The 22329-nt window shown below is 44.6% G+C and overlaps 2 protein-coding genes across 2 annotated transcripts in view; one reads left to right on the top strand and one right to left on the bottom strand.

Moving 5' to 3' along the window:
- The window catches only part of MRRF (mitochondrial ribosome recycling factor), a 222865-nt gene that overhangs the window by 135388 nt on the left and 65148 nt on the right, over positions 1–22329 (top strand). The window lies entirely within an intron of this gene.
- RBM18 (RNA binding motif protein 18) lies at positions 660–22293 on the bottom strand. Its single transcript, XM_012929374.2, has 6 exons — positions 22135–22293; positions 17904–18023; positions 10724–10850; positions 6708–6794; positions 4691–4776; positions 660–1521 (listed from the first exon to the last, which is right to left on the bottom strand). Exons 2-6 carry the CDS (start codon positions 18014–18016, stop codon positions 1362–1364), a joined length of 573 nt encoding a protein of 190 aa, XP_012784828.1. The 5' UTR covers positions 18017–18023; positions 22135–22293; the 3' UTR covers positions 660–1361.

Here is a 22329-nt window from a genome sequence, read left to right as displayed (position 1 = left end):
AAGTGTTACAAATTTCTCTGAACCAGTTCTGTGAGTTCTGAAACCTCACAATGCTCAAGTTCCTAGAGCCACCCTTTCTTCTTGTTTGGTAGTAAGGGTGGTCAACAGTCTGTGATCACCATGAATGGCACCTGGAGTAACAGACGGTTCTCCTGGTAAGAGCAGTGGTGTTGTCTAAATCAAAGTCTGCTAAACCTGGCACCAGGAAGATCACAACCGAGTCCAAGAAATCACCCAAATCTGTTGGCTGGTTTCCCTCACTACTCTGCCAAGTGGAGGATGTTCAGAGGGACAAAAATACTGAGGAGACAGGCTGTCCTATCAACAAGCAGCCATCTTCATCACCACAGTGGGGCCTGTCTAGACTCATGGTACGTCCCTTCTCCATCCTACGCAGGAGCAGTCACACTCCTTTATCAGAAAACAGTATATTTATATTTGATGGTGGCCTTAAGCAATGTTGAGATTTTCCAAGAAATTTTGCTTTCCTATTTAGATTGATCATGGTAAATTTCAAATTGAAGAGTCTCATGCTATAAAAACAATCTCATGCAGTGAAGTATATTTTTTAAAAGTCCCATGTTAATAACACTTGGTATCATAGAAGGCAGGGTTATTTATATATTTTTAAAAAATGATCACTACAGAATAGAAGTTGGATTTCTAAACAGAATTTCCACTGTGGTATAAAATGCTAAATTTGATTCTACAGTTTTGTCGATGCAAACAGTTTTTTTAAAGATACACACCATGTTTTCCTAATTGGGATTTTGAAACAACAAGCATGATTTCTAAACAGATCACTACAATGTTTGCTCAAAGAACCAGCTCTCTTTTGCCAAGAACTTTCTCCAGTCCAACTGGAGGAATTTTCATAGTAAATTCTGCAAAAGAGTTCAGAACATGATTTAAAATTCATCACTTCCCATCCCACTTCTTTCTTTTTCTTTACGTTGTAAAGACATGAGGAAAATGCTCCGAGTCCTTTCTTTTTTTTTTTTGAGGGATGTTAATAAATTTAGTTTCCTGATTTGAATAACAACATTTTTCATGTTTGCCTTTCTCTCTGGCACACTATGTAAAGTTTCTGGAGTTACAAATCCAAACAGATCAGCCAACTAGAGCATCCCAGTGTTTCAAATCACAAGTTTTGGAGACAATCCTATTTATTCTGGATGATGCTCAATTCCACACATACTTCAGGGACGACACATTCATAAGAACATCCAAAAATGCTATGTTACCAAACTAATAGATGAATGTTCTGTCAAATAGTACCAATCACATCTACAAGGGACAGAGGCAGAGGACTTTATATGTGGAGGCCAATATGCTTTTGCTGCTATAGTAATTCACAACCATCATCTTCGAGATTTCCAAGCTGTTCTGGAATAAGGAGTAGTCCTTTTTTTATCTGGTGGTTTAAAGTAGGAATAAACAGGCGCTGCTGGGTACTCTGCATCAGGATTTTCTGCCATCATTTTCAGCTTTGCTTCAATGGCTTTGATCTTCGCAGTGACACTGTGAAAGGACAGTAGAGGGTCACAGTGGGTCAAGGGGTGCTCAGAAAACAGTTGTACACTTCGTCTCCTTCCTCTTACCCATATCTGAATGGCAATAATAATAATAATAATACATTACGAACATTTAAAAGATGAAAATTAAATAATAGATTTAACCAAAGCTCTCATTTTAAGCAAGAGATTCAAGTCTGAACCATTTATTAAGTTTTTTTTAAAGATTTATTTATTTTTATTAAAAACTCAGATAGAGAGAGAAGGACAGACAAAGAGAAATATCTTCCGTCCGATGATTCACTCCCCAAGTGAGCTCAATGGCCGGAGTTGCACCGATCCAAAGCCAGAACACAGGAGCTCTTCTGGGTCTCCCACACGGGTACAGGGTCCCAAGGCTTTGGGCCGTCCTCAGCTGCTTTCTCAGGCCACAAGCAGGGAGCTGGATGGGAAGTGGGGCTGCTGGGATTAGGACTGGTGCCCATATGGGATCCTGGCGCATTCAAGGCAAGGACTTTAGTTGCTAGGCCACGGTGCTGGGCCCTGAACTGTTTATTAAATTTTTAATGCAAGGGCTGGCAAAGTGGCATAGTGGGTGAAGGCACTGTCTGCCACATCAGCATCCCATATGGGACCTGTTTGTGTCTGGGTTCTTCACTTCCAATTCAGCTACCTGCTAAAGAGCCTGGGAAAGGTAGTGGAGGAGAGCACAGATGTTTGGAATCTTGCTACCCACATAGGCGCTCCTGACTCTGGCTTGGCCCAACCCTGCCTGTTATGGCTATCTGGGAGTAAACCAGATGAATGATCCCTTTCTGTAATTCTTTCAAACAAATCAGTAAAAATCTTACAAAGAGTTTTTAATGTTAGCCCAGACATTGCTAGGACTACTTCCTGTATCATTACATTTAATCTTCAGAGATATCCTTCGACACCTTAGTGCTTAGCAGAAAGCAAGTACTCAAAAAGAATTCTTGGACGACTGAAAATAACGTTAGTAGGTACATTATAGTCCTTGCTTGGCAGACGAAGGATGGATGTACCCAATGTGAAACAGTTAGCAACCGAGAGGGCTGAGAGCTGAATGCCAAGCGCCCCTTTGGCCTGTGCTGTTCACCACATCAGGGCATCTTTGGAATCATTGAATAATGCACAAGAAACATGCTGGGAATTCTACAGTTTCTTCTTACTGACACATGTGTGCAGTTACAATGAACCGGCCACTGCCTAGCGTTTCACTTATGCTGTTTTTAATTCTAGCACCCTCGTTTCACAGGTAGAAATACAAATGTAGAGAGGTAGTAACACACCCAACTTCACGTGGGTAACAAACTGCAGAGCAGAGCTTCAGCTGCAGCTGTTTGTTGCAAAGTCCCTACTTCCTGCTCTCCATCAGGCTGGGAGTAGGCCGGCCCAGCCTCACACAGCAAGGGGGGAAGCAGCAGCCCAAGTTGTAAACGATTTGCTGCTGCTTCATGAAGGCCACTGCTTTCTCTACACCAGAATGCACAGTGCTCAGGCAGTGGGTCTTTTTTGGCTCAGGGACCCCTTTATTTTCCATTCTTGATGCTGCTGACGGTCTACAATCAGTAATCAGTGAGAGAAGCTGGGAGGAGGCTATCCACATCTTTTAGAGATCCTTAGAAGGTATGCATCTGCTGCACATACCCGATTTCACATGGGCAAGAAATGAAAAAAAATCAAGTTACAATAAAAACAATACGGAGGTATTAGTGAGGTGGATTCTTGGATCTCTTTCATTAATGGAACAGCCAGTCATGTATTCTGTATGAGTCACTGGGAAACAACTGTCTCTAATTAAAAAAAAGAAGTTAATAAGAAGACATAAGCTGACATTCTCTGAATTAGAAAAAAAATAGATGGAAAACACTAAGCTATCTCATAAACAATTGGCAGACACTGATCCTAAGAAACAGCACACATGTTCATTGTAATATGAGGGCCACAAGCAGAAATGCAGCCATCCCTTGCCACCAGGAGTCCCACTGGGAGGCAGACTTAGAAGCCTCCATGCAGACCAGTCTGTGAGCAGAAGACTAAGAAATCCCAGGACATGAAGCTTACATCCACATTAGTTTTAATTTATCACTTGTTTTCAACACTATCTCTCTGCCACAGTTTAACGAGATGCTGAGGAGCCTATCTTATTTGGCACAGATAATCAAGGAAGGGGTTTTCTTCCTCATCTGGCCTTCTGCCCAGACAGGCATCACCCCCTTGACCTGATGGCGACTGGAGATCTTCCTCATCACTGATGCTCTTCCACTATCCTTCTCCCCCTCCCTGGAACAGGCATTAGAGTGGCAGCTCTGTAGCTACAGTCTACAGCTTCTTTCACGAGGTAACAAAGGCTGAATTTTGAAGTCCAAACAAATCTGGCTTTGAATTCTGACTCTGCGAATTTCTCCCTGCATGATCTCACCCAAGCTATTTCACTTCTCTAAGATGCAGTTCCTCATATGTAAAATGATTTTCAAGGATAACGAAATGACATGCTGTATGTAAAGCGTTCAGCAAAGTGCTTGCTCCATAGTAAGCTCAGTAAATCTTCAGTATTGTTACTGTTATTGCTCAAGTTTCTCTGGAGGCTACAAAGTAAAAATAAATAAATAAATAAATAAATGAACTTTTACTCAATCATCAACTTAACTTCCCCCTTTTCTACCCAACCCTTAGTTCTGTTTTGAATTAACTCCAAAGAAATAACTGACAATTCATAGACACTAGAACCAAACTATTATAGTTTCTACAAGGGTGCATAGAATTAAATGTCTGCAAACCACAGTTTTGTAGAAAGGAACTCATGACTGGGGAGGAATTAATGTATGTAATGCCATAGGGACCCAAGGCCTTTTTAGGGAAATGACTGTGTCTGATTTATCTCTGTAACCCAGTTGCATAAGGCTCAGTGTGTGGCACTTGAGTCCATGCTTTCTTGAGTGAATGAATTCTGTAAGTGGGTGTACATCATCCCGGGGGGCTAGAAGCAGAGGGAATGTATACATTCTGGAGGTTAACTCAACATCTTTCAATAAGTCAGGTTAGTAGGTTCTGTTCTACCAGTGTCTGGAGATTGGTCACAGTAGGAATGAAGGTGTGGAAGGCAGAGACGGTATAAGCTCCTGCACATTGTGCCTGACAGTGCACCGTCTTACCTTAGGTTAGACTGAGCGGGCTCTGTGCTGGAGGATGGCTCCAGACTAATCGGAAGGATCTTATCGTTTTTGTTATGATCGTATCTCTGAAAGGCAGAAAAAACAGAAATTATTGCGGCTCTAGCAACCAGCCCTTTACTGTTGTGCCTATCACCTACCCACTTCCAAAAAGCTTCAGGGCTGCTTTACACCTAGAATTAAGGCAAAAATTCCCATTTTTCCCCAAAGCTGTGAAGTTTAGAAGTACAGAAGAAGCATCTATCTAACCATCAGTTCATCTTACTTGGTAACAGAACAGCTTTCGAATTCAGAGACAGTACAAACACACAGCAGGGCTTCCCTCAAATATCTTGATTTGAATATACTGCCTTTTAGGTGATTTATTTTGATTCAAAACACTTAAAAATCTTGCTAGATTTTGCAAAGTACAGGCATAATATTCAACTCTTAAGAGGCCTGAGTGAAGACAGGTAGTAACGGTTTTTTACTGCTGATACAGAAAACATTCTACAGTAAAGGACTGGTTTAACTTGAAGTTAGAAAATTACCTACTTTTTGCACAAAGAAAATATAGTATTACAGAGCAATCAGGAACCTCTGGTCAAGAAGATTTATAGGAGAGAATCACAAGGCATTAGACATTTTCAAATAAAAGATAGGCATGAAGGATGATTTCTCCATGTGCCTTTTCAATAACATGCAGAATGAGAAAATGACAGCCAGTCTAGCAGATGAGACTAGATTGTCTCTTGAGCACAAAAAAGCATTTGGTAATTCTCCTTATTGTTTTTAATTTTAGGGCAATGTGTCCTGGAAACAGAGAAGGCTCTGTGATCACCTGAAACACAAAGAAACTGATCTTTGTTTTTTAGGTTGGACCTATGTGCAAATGTCTTTTTAGTTTCACTGATTCTCTAGATATTTGTCTATTGAATTAGTTAAAAGCCAGTTATTAGAGAGAGAGACATACACAGAGAGATATCTCCACCTGCTGGCTCCTTTCCAAACAGTCCAAATGGCCAAAATGGCGGGGGTTAGGCCAGACCAAAGCCAGGAGCCTGGAGCTTCACCCAGGTCTTCCACACGGGTACAGGAGCCCAAGCATCTGGACTACCTCTACTGCCTTTGCAGGCGCATTAGCAGGGAGTTGCATCACAAGTGGAGCAGCCAAGTCTCAGAGTGGTGCCCACGTGGATGCTGGCATTGCAAGTGGTGGCTTTACACACTGTCACAACACCAGCCCCTTGGTGATTTTTTTGGCAAGCCTGTTGGTGGAAGGGGAGGAAGTAGAGCACTCCTGATCAAAACCACAGTCACTAAGGCTGAAGTTCCAACTGTCCCAAATCTTTTCTTTTCTTCTTCCATGCAGGCCTATTACGTTTCCAGTACAGAGCAGGAGAATCAGCTCTTGGAATTACTCCAGTCCACATACTTCCTCACCTCTGTGCCAACTGGAACAGAATGCCATTTTTTTTCTCTTTTTAATGGTTTCAGTTTTTCTAGTGCATTCTCCCAAGTGACCAAGTACAGGATGAATAGGTTAATTTGTCACTTCTCAGAGCTCAAGATAATGCAGACACTATAAGGTCCTACAAACCTTCACCCTAATAACTCTCATGATCACTGGGGTAAGGATATGCCAGTCTTTCAAACTCACAAACTACCCATTTCTTAAGCATTTAGAGTAAACAAATTCAAACCCTCCACAAGCAACTAATTTAGAAATAAATACATTCCCCCCCCAAAGAACCACCCCTAGCACCACCCCTCCCCCAACAGACAGCAGTCTGGGTATACACACCAGCCACATGGAAAATCAATCAAAAGCAGGATCTGTGGGCATGTGGAGAAAAAAAAATGAAGGAACTTAATCCCTCCTGAGAAGTTTCTCCAAAGAATCTGGTAACACACATGGCTGTTCCAGATGTCAAGAGCCTGGGCGGCAGTGAGCAGCAGACAAGCATCTCAGACTCACTGGGGATGGGACCGGACTGCATCTTGGCAGCTTGGGACTCACCTTGACTTGTGCATGTGCCCATCGCACTACCAGCTTCTTCGACAGAGCCAGCTTGCCATTGAGACACTGGATGGCTTGTTCTGCCTCCTGTCCAGGGGAGGAATGAATGTTATTCACAAACAGAGACATACAGCTAGCTACACTTGTTTCTAGAGCGTTCACACTTTGACAGCTGAATTGCTACCAAAATTGCTTAAAAAATAATAAAGATTTATTATTTTATTATTTTCAGAGAGAGACAGAGAGACAGACAGCAAGCAAGTGAGCTATCTTCTATCCTCTGGTTCACTCCCTAAATGGCCATAACAGCCAGGGCTGGGGCAGGCCAAAGCCAAGAGCCAGTAGTTTCATTCTGGTCTCCCGAGTGACTGCGGGGGCCCAGGTACTTGGGCCATATTCTGCTACTTTCCCAGGCACATTAGCAGGGAGCTACATCAGAAGTCAAGCAGCAGGGACTCATACCAGGATGCCAGCGTTGCAGGCAGCAGCTTTATCTGCACCATAGTACTGGCCTGCAAAACTGCTTTTTGTAAATGACTGGCAAAGGCAGAATAACAAAATGGATCTAAGCTTTAAAAAAATCAGAATCTTGGTTGTTTCTTGCTAACAGCCCAACACCTGGCAAGGCACTTAATGTCTCCAGCTTTGTCACCTGTAAACACAGGTCCTACTTTGAGTTCCTTGACACCGGCTGTAAAGAGTCAAGGGGCATGAGTAAGGCACACAGCATATGGGGGACTCCTTCCCAGCCCCCGTGTTCAGCCAGGGCAGCATCTATTACTCTATGAAGTAACTCCGTGCCTGTGATGGAACGGAACTAGTGATTACTCCCTGGATCCAAAGTGAGAAACACTAAGGCACTGAAGGAAACCAGGCCGGAAAAAGCAGGAGTGAGTCAAAGGGACTGTGACCAAGGTAACTGGGTGAGTCAAGCTATGCACCTGGTTTTCAGAGCCAAAAGTTCTCTGATCCTTTTCCCATCAAATATAGAAGCTACGAGGATAAAAGGAATTCCTGAAGCTGGATAATAGTCACTTTTAGATCATTCCCATAATAGTCACTTCAGGTCACTCCCAGGAAACATGGTTGTACTTTCCCATCCTAACAAACCTTCTCTGCTCCATTTATATCCACAAGGCATTGAGCCAAGCATCATCTACATCAAGTGGGAGTAAAGCAGCCCTAAAGAACATAAGAGGAACAGAAGTCCTGAAGGGCAGTGGTGGCAGAGCCTGGGTGTTACAGCCAGTGGGCACACCAGTCTGGTCTTAGCAGTGGTCATCTTGCTCCTCTAGAACTCACCTCCAGAATATTCAACACGTATGTAAGTACCCACTCTGTGTTAGGCACTAGTTAGTCACTGGCACACTGCAGTATATGAAATTAGAAAAGAGATGTTTGTCTAAGTTTCATTTGGTGATGGGAACTTACACAGTATTCCCCAATTCTGAGCTATCAGCAGTATAAAGTACCAGCAGGGTATTTTAAAATGTAACTGCCAATCTGTGTATATTGTTTCAAAGTTCATGTATTCAACGATATTGTTAAATACCAACTTAATTTTCATAATATTTTCTCACCTGTTCTCCCAACTTTCTATGAGGAAAGAAAATCTGCAGATTTACAGAGGAGAGACAGAAAGATCTTCCATCTACTGACTTACTCCCCAAGTGGCTGCAATGGCTGGAGCTGAACTGATTTGAAGCCAGGAGCCTGGAACCTCTTCCAGGTCCTCACGCAGGTGCAGGGTCCCAAGGCTTTGGGCCGTCCTCGACTGCTTTCCCAGGCCACAAGCAGCGAGGTGGATGGGAAGCGGAGCAGCTGTGACATTAACCAGCGCTCATGTGGGATTCTGGTGCTTGCAAGGTGAGGATTTAGCTACTGATTCTGCTTTAGCACCAAGCTCAAAAGTATGTATTTTTAGTTTCAAATTTTAGATGCAAATTGAGGCTAGAAGAGGTTAAGAAACTTACTTAAAGTTAACAAAAGCTAAGTTTTATGATTTCTGATCCAGTCTTCCTATATTTTAAAGATTTTAGCTATTTGAAAGGCACAGTGAGAGTGAGCACGAGCATGCACTTGCAACCACTGATCCCCTTCCCGAGTGTCTTCAGCAGCGGGCGCTGGGCAAGACCGAAGCCAGCAGCCTGGAAATGTGTCTGGGTCTCCAACATGGGTGGTAGGTGCCCAAGCACCAGGGCCATTTGTTGCTGCTTTCCCAGGCACACTAGCAGGGAGCCAGAGTGAGTGGCCAGAACTCTGTGAACCAGTACTCTGACACAGGATGCCAAACTGCAAGCGTCAGCTAACTGTACTGCAGCAAATGTCGGCCCTTAGCCCAGTCTTTTAAAGGTAACATCTATATCCACATGAGCACTGATTTTAGTTGTTACTATAAATATCATTTAGCACCAAGGAAGAAAAAGTACTTAGAAATGTCAACCATACAGGGCATTTTTAGTTTTTGCAAGACATCTTTTTTTTTTCTTTAAGATTTATTTTATTTTCATTACAAAGAAAAGTCAGATATAGAGAGAGGATGATTCACTCTCCAAGTGACTGCAACAGCCGGTGCTGTGCCGATCTGAAGCCAGGAGCCAGGAACTTCTTCCAGGTCTCCCACACGGGTTCAGAGTCCCAAGGCTTTAGGCCGTCCTCGACTGCTTTCCCAGGCCACAAGCAGGGAGCTAAATGGGAAGTGGAGCTGCCAGGATTAGAACCGGTGCCCAAAAGGGATCCTGCTACGTTTAAGACGAGAACTTTAGCCACTAGGCCACCACGCCAGGCCCTCTCTCAAGAAATCTTGGACAATATACCAACTAATGACTTATTGCCTACCATATTTATAAACATTAGAGAAAATAAAAACAAGGTAAAGATAAATGACACTCTTACGCAGTTTTAGAATATTTATAAACACACATGTCATTTCTTAGGGCAATTTGGTGTTTATATTGAGAAAAATATGCATGGCCTTTGATGATGCCATTCCATTTCCACAAATGCAGAAAACATCTAGTTAGACGCATACGGAGAGCACTATATGACATTTACAAGGGATTCCCTGAGGACACTTACACAGCTGACAACTGGAGATTAGGCAAATAACTTGTCATATCTTCATATAATGAAATACCACACCATCATCAAAAATTGTGTTGATTAGCTTTTAACTGGAGTCCGTGCCACATATAATATCATGTTACAGATTGTTATCCTGATATTTACGTGTGCGACTGTAAAGAGACTGAGTATTGAGCTAAGTGGTTTTCCATATTTTCATCAATTTCAGTAAGCTAATACTAACTTGATAATGTAAAAACCATCCATATAAATTAACAAAACAGTAAGAAATATGCATACACATGACAAAGCCATAGAGTACTAAGCAACATCTTTATATTTAGTAATTTAGTATTTATTAAATTTGATTTATCAATGCATTTCTATTCCAAGAACTAAGTTTTTAAGAAGATAAATGTATACACCCTGGTTGAAGTGGAACATTCTCCTCTACATGTATTAACATTTGTAGGCATTTGTTCTGAGACACTGAGAGGTTGGGTGCATTTTTTAAGAAACCAAAATAAAAGAGAGTTTGTGGGTGGCTTACCACAGACAGGATTTCTGTACCACAGGGCAAAAGTACTCAAAGAAAAGAAGGCTTTGTTGGCCAGCCACTAAAGAGACAAACAAAATAGAATGGGGGAAAGGGAGAGGTGGGGGGCAGAGAAGGGCGGATGCCCATGGGCTCACCGTGGGCATCCCAAACCACTGGGTCAGAAAACTGAATCAGTTGCCTTAGACCCTGAACCTCAGGAGGGTGGATTCTGGAAGCTGTTCACTAATTCATCTGTTTACTGAGTATGTCTTTCAGGACTCAGTGCAAGGCACACGGAGATGCATCAAACACAGCTCTGCCTTCAAGGAACTGTTCTTCTGGCAGCCAAGGGAGACGTACAAATAATTATGACAGACTTTGGTAAGTACTGTGAAAGAACGTGCAGCTCAATTACCTGTTTAGTTTCAAAGTTAACAAAACAGTATCCTCGAGGCTGTCCCTCCAGGGCACCTGACTTGTGGAAGAGGAAGTCAAACTGCTTCACTTTGCCAAACTTCTGGAGGAGCTTGAGGAGGTGGTATCTGTAGGGGAAGAAGAACCCATGAGTATCCTCTGGCAATTTTGTTGGACACTCAGCCTGAAGTGTGAGATAAAAGCAGGAGATAATTCACCTCTGGATAAAAATCTTTTGCTCCTGCCCCCTGACTTCCTTCAAACAATTTATTTGGAAAACAGAGCTGTTTGCCTCTATTTGGAAAGACAGCTAGAACTGTCATGGCTATGTGTCTGTCCAACACAAAAATGCCAACAAACAAAGAAACAAACAAACAAACAAAAAAACCCCACACCTAACAAACAGCTGTCTGGTCCACAACCACCATTTGTTTTTCTTTTGGAGAAAAGCTCAAAAAGACTTTATTTATTTATTTTTAATTTCTTGGCAATGACATAGCACTTATGAATAACTTTAATTCCATCAAAAATATACCCCATCAAAAATACACCCACGCTAAAAAACCAAAGCATATCCCACTTAAAAATAAACAAAGTAACAAACGTATACATTCACACAAATAACAGTTCTGGAAGACTTCACTATTAGATTTCACAGCTAATCATTAGATCCAAATTGTACTTTTACGAAACTCTGCCAAAACAACCCAAACCATAGCTAGTGGTCCTTCCGTCAGAGCACAGGACTCTCAATCCCTGAGGTGCCTGAACATCAGCACAACGCTGGAACCTCAGTGTGACGGAGGCAGCTCTCTTACAATGCTAGAGAAACTGGCCAGTCCCATAAGTCATCCAGCCATGGGTTATCAACCAGCTTCAGTGGCCTTAACACAGCTGAGACTCTGGGGCGTGGTCCAGTAAAGACTTCAGATGGTCAAGAAGAGATTAATTTTTGGCAGGGATGTCAGTCAAGGCTTTTGCTTGTTGCTCTTCCCCTCATCCTCTTCTTGGATTCCTTACTCTGAATCTTGGTTTCTATAGCGCTTTCACATTATTCAAACAGATGTGGCCTAACAGGTTGCTATGGCCAATCTCAATTTCGACTTCCTGTCATCTGATGTAAGGGTGAGACAAACCAACAGCTCTCCCGTTTCCTTTTCCTTTGGCCTTCCTCCTGGCATTCTCTGAGCTATTCAAATGGAGTCAAGGCTTTCTCTAAACAATGCTGTCCCTGTGATACTAAAAAGGTATCAGCCCACATGCTAAATCTGTTATTACTGGGAATTCTACCCCACAGGGAGTCAGTAAAGTTGTCGTTATGGACACATTTATATTCACATTGTTTTCAGGGAGAAACCCATCAGCACTTCATTCTTGAGTAAGAATCTCCTTTGGGAGGCAGAAAGATATGGAATGGATAAGGTATTCTAAACTTGAAACTAGTGCACACCAAAAAGCAAGTGCACTCTTCCGCCTGAGCCTCTGACACTGGAGAGAAGACATACTGCAGATCTGGTAATGGGAAGGACAGACGTCCAAGGTATACCCTGGATACTTCTCTGGCCTTCGGACCTGTCATGGAAAGGAAAACTGTGGTCTCCTTACTTTCTAAATCCCCAACTCCCACCAGGAGACCTCAACGGCTGGGGTGGAATATAGAAGCTGACTCTTCCGGAGAAAGGGAGATAGCTCAAATACCAAATTGTGGTCTTCATTTTCTGAACAAGTATACGGCAAGAGAATGTTTTCAGACACACAGACAGATGGCCTAGAGCGTCTCCCCTAGAGTCTTGAATTCATAGCTGCATCTTCCACTGACTAGAATCATTCAAAGTAAAATCACACTAGTTGCCACAGAATGGTAGGTCAAAGCCATTTTTAAAAAACATGAAACAATCTAAGGGCTGCTGTGGGCTGGTCATCTTTTCATTAGCTTCATTCTGCTTAATAGCAGGAAGGTAACATGACTGGCATTTCCTAAGAAATGAAGTTTAATTTACTCAGAAAAAAAAAAACTGTCAGATTACTCTTTGTAAAGCTAACAAACACATTCTGCCTCAATGCGACCTTAAGATTCCAGGAACATCTGCTTAGGTCTGTGTCTTTCAACTTCTCCAGGATTTCTTTTCTTGTTTGATAATTTTGTAAAATGATGAGAACACCGAAACAAAGGGAATGAAATGTTTACTATTTTGCTTCCTGGAGATGGGGACTGCAAACTCTGATAGTGAAAAAAGCCTGAAAGATCTTGCCTTCCCATGTGCAAGCACTTTCATCTGCTGCTCAAGCGGGGAGAGCACGCCACTCCATCACAGGCTTGCTTCACCTGGTGTGCGCCCCGCAGCCTCCGGGGCTAGAGAAGGAGTGCAACAGCCCCACGCACGTTTTCACATCATAACCAGTGCTTTTGGTGCAGGGTCTTTAAGACAGTCTTTCTGCCTAATGAAGCAGGAGTAACCATGCAATGTAAAATAGACACCTACTATGCACTAAGATCTGGGAGACACCTCGGACCATCCAGATGAGTATGCATAGGCTCCTGCTGTCAGGGACCTCATCTTCTAGTCAGAGGGGAGACAAGACCTCCACTATAAAATGGAATGACCCTTGCACTCAAAACTATGTATGTGAGCACTCAGATGGAGGAGGAGCAACTGGGCAGGGTATTCTTCATGAAAGGCATGTGGGTCTGAGTGAGTGCCACACATCATGATATGAAGGTAAAAGAGTATGCTCCATTGCAAGGGAGGATGAGGTGGAGCAGCACCCAGGAGACACACTGCGGATATGTCGCAGGCAATGGGAAGCCAATGAAGTGACACCTGATAGCATTTTTAGCACACAGTTGATTTTAGAGAAAACTTCCTTTGTAACTGTAGATATTATTATAAGGCAAGTGTTTATGTCCTATGCTACAGTCCTTATTAAATGATTTCACTGTGTTTCAAACCTTTATTTTTATTTGAAAGAGTTAAAAAGAAGAGACAGAGAGATCTTCCATCTGCTGGTTTACCCCCAAATATCCACAACACTGGAGCTGAGCCAATCCAAAGCTAGGACCAGGAATCTTCTGGGTCTCTCACATGGGTGCAGGAGCCCAAGGACTTGGGTCATCCTCTGCTGCTTTCCCAAGCCATAAGCAGGGAGCTGGATGGGAAGTGGAGCAGTTGGGACTCAAACAGGTTCCCTTATGGGATGTTAGTGGCTCAGGTGCAGTATGTATTATATATATTTTTTCTTTCTATCTCTGTCTCTAACTATCTATCATCCATCCATCCACTATATACATGGCACCAGCCCCTGTGTTTCAAATTTAACTAAGCAAATAGTAAAGACATTTTCATACAAACCAAGACATGATGAAAATTGTGGACAGTGAAGGAAAATAGAGTGGGCTGAGTCAGAAAGGGGTTTCTTTGAGGGTAAACACAGTGTTCTCATATGGTCACTGGTTTATTTTCTCTTGCATGCCAGTTTTTCCAGCTTGTCCCCAACAGCCTGTATCAGAAGGACATTCCCACCTGGCTGGTTCACCATTGCTTTTAAGTTTATTTAACATACCCAAAGTGACCCCCCTCTTCCAGGCAGAAGGATGGCCCAGCCCAGACATCCCTCTGGCCAGTGGAAATGGGAGTCCTTTGCACTCTTCAGGCAAGAACTTGCAGCATGATCTCAACTACCCACTCCTCACCAGCCTGTTTCCATCGTTTGTATTACGCACTGCTCTCTAAGTTCACTGTCTCTGATGAGATGGTACTGAGAGCAGGGCCCCCTCACTTAGGTGCCATTCCTCTATACTGATGTTTAGGTTCCCTTCTAAGTCATGAATTTCAGGATGTCAATCTCACTGTTAAACACAGTGAGTCTAGTCAACATGAGATTCAAACGTCTGAATATATTTTAAAGAGTCAGGCTTAGCCTAATAGTATTCTATCCATCCAGATACAGCTTTTATTACTATTTGGCATTCGACCTCATTTTAAACCAAAGAGCCTCAATCTTTCTTTCTTCTACTTGTATCTCATTATTTATGACCCCCCCCCCAACTTAGAACGCTCCTTCTATAAAAGCTTCTGACTTTGTTTTCTCCTACATTTCATATGCACTGGTTATTACTTTGGCTCTCCTCATAGCACATTTAATATTAGAGTCCTAGCGATCCAGCTACAAGTACATATTCTGTAGAGGTGGCTGGCTGGATATCCTTGTATAACATGGTAAAACATAGATTAATCCAGGAACACAAAAAATGTCTGGAACCAATCACAAAATAAACATGTGAAAAAGCATGTAGAGAAATGGAATTTGTTGTTTCTTTTTTTATATATGGCCCATGTTTTATTTGTTCCCATAATTACTTGTGATAGTAAGTACATGCTGTAATTTGTTTTCTAAGTGAGGGAATATTTGACTAGGAAGGGCAATTAAACAGTCTACAAACAAAAGAAACAAACACAAAAACCAGGCAATGATGTGGCTCAACAGGCTAATCCTCCACCTTCAAGTGCTGGCATCTCACAGGGACACCAGTTCATGTCCTGGCTGTTCCACTTCCCATACAGTTCCCTGCCTGTGGCTGGGAAAGCAGTAGAGGATGGCCCAAGTTCTTGGAACCCTGCACCCACATGGGAGACCCAGAAGAGACTTCTGGCTCCTTGTTTCAGATAGGCTCAGCTCTGGCAGCTGTGGCCACTTGAAGAGTGAACCAGCAGATGGAATGTCTTTTAAAAACAGATTGATTTACACTATTGGGAAGGCAGATCAGATTCATGCAGAGGAGAGATAGAAAGATCTTCCACCCACTGCTTCATTCCCTGAATGGCACAAATCTGGTGCTTGAAAGGTGAGGATTTAGACATTGAGCTATCGTGCTGGGGCCAAATAAATAAATATAAAAAAAAATCAGGAAGAGGAGTGGCAGAGAGTATGGCTATATAGAAGAGAGAGAGAGCCTGGCTCGACAGCCAATGCCGGGATCCCACATGATCACTGGTTTATGTTTGGGGAGTGAACCAGTGGAGGGAAGATCTTTTTGTCTTTCCTTCTCTCTGTAAATCTGCCTTTATGATAAAAATAAATCAGTCTTAGAAAAAAAGAAAGAAGGGTCTGCTGAAGGGAAAAAAGCAGGAACTGGCAGCAGTCTGTGGCTAGGGGAAAGCTGAATTGGGCAAATTGGAGGATGCTCTGCAAACTCTGTCAAGAATTATCAGAAGCTTAGAGCTTCGAATTCAACATTTTCTGAGATTGGGCTACATGAGAGGTACCAAATGTTTACACAGATTACATCACACAATACTTTAATGCTTGGGAATATCTATTCTAATAATTCATCTGGGAGCGTCATTTCTCTATCTCGAGTATCAAAAGTTTAGGTATTTCAAAAACTTGGAAGGAAATCACATTATTTCCACTAGATTAGACTTATCTTACTAAAATGTTAGGTTTCTCTGCTGTCAGCAAGTAAATTAGATGAGGTAATACTAATTTCACATTAACCTGAAGCTATGACTGGTAGTTATGTCTTTAAAAGGAAATGTATTACTCCTTAAAAAAACAGCTTGTTTGACATCTACACATTTTAAGGTAGGGAATTAAGAGAAGAAGAGAAAATAGTCTTGGGTGGTAGAGCAGTGGGAAGCCACAGCTGGAACAGTCAGCAAGGTCTTGATCTATGGTTTACCACTGAACGTGCCTCATGTAAGAAAAGCAGAGACATGAGTGGGAAAGTTTTGACCCCGTGTTCCTGGGGAAAATGCTCCCATACACCCTGAAGTGGCACATGCCCACGGGAAGCTTCAAGCAGCAGAACACAATGAAAGCCTCATTACAGAGACCGGCAGCCAACACAACCACTGTTGTTTCCACACTTTAGATTTCCATTCAGACAAGCAAAGGTGGGAATGGAAACCATTCAGGAGAATCCCCTCATAGTTGGGTTTTAGATGATGGAAAAAGTTTCTTCAATGAACACACATTGAGAGGCTGGGCAGATTCCCACATGCACCCTCAAAGCCATAAGCCAGAAAAAAGAAATAAACTAAATACCATCTATAGTCCAGTACCCCTGTGACCAAATAAACAAAACACCTAGGCAACACACTTTAAATACCATTATAATTTCTAAAGCGATATTTTAGCAGATTTGGGCTTGAGCAGGTTTAGTAAACTAAACGTTGTCATGATCCTGGACCTGTTATTGTACATCTTTTCCCCTCCCCTGAATCCAATCCTCAAATATTCCTCCTCTCAGGCTACACTCCTAGCTTTCAAGCCCATTTCAAAGGGAGTAACTTCTGGGACAGACAACATGCCTCACGCTTGCTTTCAGCACTGACCCCACACGGGACACTCACCCTTTACAGCTCTGCCACCAAGCACCACGTCCCACTACCAAGCAACTAGAGAAGGGAAAACCTCTCCTTTCTCTCCTCTACATAGCTGTGACAGAACGAGTGAGCAGTGAGGACAACTCAGCTCTGTGGTCCTGGCCAAGGCACTTGTGCCTCACGGTGGTAGCTGGGGTTCTGAAGTGTCTTCCACAGAAGAACCTCATCAGGGACTGCCAGAGAAAGGGTGACAACTGACCAGAGCCTTTGGGGACCTCTTCTCCCCCTGAATCCGAACAACTCTGACCTTTCACTTTACATACAGCTTCTGATTACTTCTGCTTTAAGACAGAGCTCTCCCAACGGAAAAAGGTCTGAAAACTGCACCTGGCACACCGCAGGCATTCACATCATTTAGATGGGATGATCTCCGAGATCCCTCCAGACTCTGACCTTCCAGGATTCTATGGCTGCTGACCATGAATGATACTCAAGCAAGTCCCCTCAGCCTGCACACAAAAGCTGTTTTGGCTTGTTCCTTCACGTGAGAGGACAAAAGCACTCCAGAGCTGATACTAAGAAAAAAATTCTCTATGGCAAATAGCATCAGGATTCCAATAGCTGGGAACAGGAGAACACTCTTGGCAAGCGGGAAAAATGGTGTACATGGTATAAAGGTGCCCAGGCCTGTGTCCTTCCAGGCAGCAGCAGGGCCAAGGGTAAGAAAAGTGACAAGATAATACCAAGCTGAGTAAGGCCAAAACGTTACCTTTTACCCCTTGAAAATTCTCCATAACACCATCACAGCAAAAAGCCCATTTTGGTAAGTAATGGCTTAGGGCGACTTAAACTTACTCTGTGATCTTGGGGTCCAGGTTGCCAATCCATAACCGGTGGCCTTCCTGCAGCGAGCCCTCCGAGAGGATGGATGCGTTCTCCAGGGGAAGAGATTTAGTTTCTGCTTCCATCAAATCTCTGAAACACGGAGGAAATGTGAAACTTCAGGCAGGAGCGGTCACTGTGTAAATGCGAGACTTCAAATCCAACTCAGCATTTATTCAAGAAGGGCATGCTCATTTAGTCACCCTGCAACCAGGTTCTCTGGGGACGGCTCCTGCGACAGTTGGAGCAGAGCTGGCACTGAGGGGCAGGGGGCGAGCGTGTGAAGAATGGCAGTGCTCCTCCTCTGAAGCTGCAGGCTGACTGCGCAGGAGGCCAGACTACCTGCTACACCACATTCCAGCTCAATAGCTGACCCACACACTCCTCAGAAGCCACTGGGGCCCGGTGTGATGCATCAGTGGCTAGATCCTCATCTTGCAAGCACCAGAATCCCACATGGATGCCCGTTTGTGTCCTGGCTGTTCCGCTTCCCATCCAGATCCCTGCTTGTAGCCTGGGAAAGCAGAGGATGGCCCCGAGGCCTTGGAACCCTGGACCCGTAAGGGAGACCCTGAGGAGGCTCCTGGCTCTGGATTAGTTCAGCTCTGGCTACTGCAGTCACTTGGTGAGTGAACCAGTGGAAGGAAGTTCTGTTTCTCCTTCTATGTTGAAAATCTGCCTTTCCAATAAAAATAAATCAATCTTTAGGGAAAAGAAAGAAGCCACAGGGAAGTCTTAGCAGCACCCCTGAGGGCATGGTGAGGAAAGGGCAGCGCTGCATGGCTTCTTCTCATCAGAGCCTCTTTGGAACATCCGCGTGTGGGTTTTACAGTGAGACCTGGACTTAGAAGCAGATTGTGATTCGGTGAGTTTCCTGAACTTTCCAGGATTGTTTCCTCTTACATAGGGTACTTCAGAAAGTGAATGGAAGGGCCATTGTTGACATACTGGGTTAAACTGCTACCTATAATGCTGCCATCCAATATCAGCACTTGTTCAAGTCCCAAGTCCTAGCTTTTCCACTTCCAGTCCAAAATCAGTGGAAGATGGCTCAAGTACTCCATGTGAAAGATCTGGAAGAAGCCCCTGCCTTCTGGATTTAGCTTGGCCCAGCCCCAGTCACTGAGAGTGAACCAGAAGATCTCGTTCTCCCTGTAATGCTGCCTTTGAAATACATAAACATTAAAACACACACACACACACACACACACACACCTCAGTGGAAAGGGGTGGGAGCAGAGGTATGGTGGGTCAAAACGCCCACACCCCAAATCAGAGTGCCAGTCTGAGCCCCAGGTACTTTGCTTCCAAATCATTTCTCTGCTAACATGCTGGAAAAGTAGCAGATGTTGGCTCCAGTACCTGAGTCTCTACCCCCTGGATGCAGTTCCTGGCTTCTGACTTTGGTCTGAGCCTAGCTCTGACTATTGTACAGAGTTTTCTCTTTGTCACTCTGTTTCAGATATATAGAATCATTAATACAAAGAAAAGTCTTTATGGAAAATGCAATTAAAAGAATGATTTAACCTTGGTGCAAAAAAAATTCTGAAATCCATGCATACTGTTTCTATACATATTTCACATATTATGGAAAGCATTGGTTCATCAAAGATTTTCTTTGCATCAAAACAATATATTTCACCTTTAAGAATTTTACTTATTTTTTTAAAAAGATTTATTTATTTTATTACACAGTTAGATATACAGAGAGGAGGAGAGACACAGAGAGGAAGATCTTCCATCTGATGATTCACTCCCCAAGTGAGCGCAATGGCCGGTATGTGCCGATCCGAAGCCAGGAACCAGGAACCTTCCCCAGGTCTCCCACGTGGGTGCAGGGTCCCAATGCATTGGGCCATCCTCGACTGCTTTCCCAGGCCACAGGCAGGGAGCTGGATGGGAAGTGGAGCTGCCGGGATTAGAACCAGCGCCCATATGGGATCCCGGGGTGTTCAAGGCGAGGACTTTAGCCACTAGGCCACGCTGCCCCAAGAATTTTACTTATTTAAGGTATGGGTTGGGAGAGTGAGAGTACACATACCACACACACACACACACAAGCTCCCACGCTCTGGTTCACATCCCAAATGTCAGCAACGGCTGGGGAAGGCCTGGGGCCAGATGGATGCAGCCATCCGAGCTGCACTGCTGCCTCCTAGGGACTGTGCAGGCGGGAAGCTGGAGCTGGGAACCATGGCCAGGACTGGAACCCACCCACGAGACATCACTTTGTCTGAGCTTCAGTTTCTTCTGTATCAAACAGTATAGGGAGGGCCTTTAGCTTAGGCGAACCCTCAAGACACCTGGGGCCACTCAATTCCCCATCAGAGTCAGGGCTTCAGTCTTGGCTCTGCTCTCAAGCCCAGTTCCTACTAGCGCAGAGCCCACGGGGCAGCAGGTGTTGCTTGGGCAACTGGGTCTCTCCCACCCACGTGGGAGACTCGGGCTAAGCTCCCTGCTCATAGGTTCAGCCTGGTCCAGTCCTGGCTGTTGTCACCCTCTGAGTGATGGGAGAGGTCTGTCTGTCAAAGCAATTACATAAGGACAAGAGAATTTGCAATGTCCATAACTTAAGCTTGCTGAGGGGACCAAAAACAAGATACATGTAAAGAAAAAGAAAAAGGGCCAGGGAAGCGGACAGACTGTGCCAGACTTCCGAACTCCTTGTTATGGAAAATATGTTCCATGTACCTAGAAGTGTCTCACAAGGCAGTACTGTGGGAACTGTGTCCTCACAACATCCCGACACTTGCAGTACTGCTTCCCCAGTTCAGCACACCCTGTAAGACAGAGCAGTCCCTGTGGAATTGTGCAAGGATACTTTTGCACAGCACAGTTCTCCTTTCACTCCCTCTTCAATCTGTTTAGCAATGTGTGGCACACACCTAGGAAGTGTTCAATCCTGAACTGAAAAGAGGAATGGGGAAGCCACAGCTCTTGCTCCTCTCTCCAGGCAGAAGGCAAAGCAAGGAATCCCAGTGCTGGAAACAAGAAAACAGTTTGTCTTTTTTGCTGCTTCCTTTCCCCCTTACTATCTTGTCGATCACTTGCTGAAAACAAACAAAAGACATTCACTGTATTTCCCTGTTTCAGGCATTGTCTAGTGCCTGGGTCGGATCAGTGAACAAGCAAGACTGTTGCCCTCAGGATGCCTGCATTTGAAACACGAGCAGCACAAAACAAAAATGAAAGGAACAAAACAAGATATTGTCAGTGATGGTTGTAACGACAGACAGGGTGATGTGACAAGGTGACAGGGATGGTTTAGGCTGAGCAGAGAGGGAGACTGTCTCTAAAGTTGTCAACATTTGAATGGAGACTTGAATAACAAGAATTTCTGATTTCCTTCTCCCCCCAAATATTTACTTATTTTTATTGGGAAGATAAACAGAGATAAAGATAAACAGAGAGGAGAGACAAAGATCTTCCACCTGCTGGCTTACTCCCTAGATGAGCGGAGCCGATCTGAAGCCAGGAACCTCTTCAGGGCCTCCCACGCAGGTGCAGGGTCCCCCACGCAGGTGCAGGGTCCCAAGGCTTTGGGCTGTCCTCCCCTGTTTTCCCAGGCCACAGGCAAGGGAGCTGGATGGGAAATAGAGCAGCCGGCATTAGAACCGGTGCTCATCTGGGATCCTGGCGCTTCCAAGGTGAGGATTTAGACACTGCGCTATGGCACCGGGCTCTTTTTTTAAAATCTGGCTTTTGCCTCTAGGTAATGTGCGATTTCAGCCAGTTACACAGCCTGTATCGCCCCCTGTCATCACAGAAATCACCCTCTGTCCTTCACTGGACTGGAAAGCTCCTGGAGGAAGGGAGCCTCGCTGGCCTCCATCCTGGTGGTTCTGTCCCCAGCACCGGCTCAAGTGACACTTGGGACCGCAAGGGATTCGTGTGCAATGGCGGCGTGCCCTTCGCCTGACTTCCCGTCTACACTGAGAGCTGAGGAAAGGGCGCTCAGAGAAACTCAGAGAAACTACAGTCCCCGGTAGCCAAAGGGCTCGTTCCTAAAAGCTAACGTCGGGGTCGGGTCCGGAATCCCGGCTGCCCAGAGGTGAGTGGGTCAGAACTCGGATTGTTATTTCCGGGCCGGCGGCGGGACAATCCGGGGCGGGGCCTGCGGAGCCGTCAGGCGGAGGGAGCCTCTTCCAAGGCCTCCTCGCGCGGCCGGCGCCCTGGGGCAAGCACACGGAATGGCCGCACTCACCTCGTGGCCTCGGCGAGGTGCCCTCAGCTCATGCCCGGACAGCAGGCCCCGATTCCGCGACCCCTCCACGTCCAGACGCGTCCGCCTCCAACGCCGCCCGCTGCCAGGCCGTCGGTGACGCGCTACGCCTGCGCCGCTGATCCGCCCCGTGGCGTCACGACGCACGCGCCACCACCACCGCCGTCGCACGAGTCC

Source organism: Ochotona princeps, chromosome 14 (assembly GCF_030435755.1).
Source record: "Ochotona princeps isolate mOchPri1 chromosome 14, mOchPri1.hap1, whole genome shotgun sequence".
NCBI classification, from domain to species: domain Eukaryota; kingdom Metazoa; phylum Chordata; class Mammalia; order Lagomorpha; family Ochotonidae; genus Ochotona; species Ochotona princeps.
Note: the sequence above shows the minus strand (reverse complement) of the source record. Positions and strands in the feature narration are given on the sequence as shown.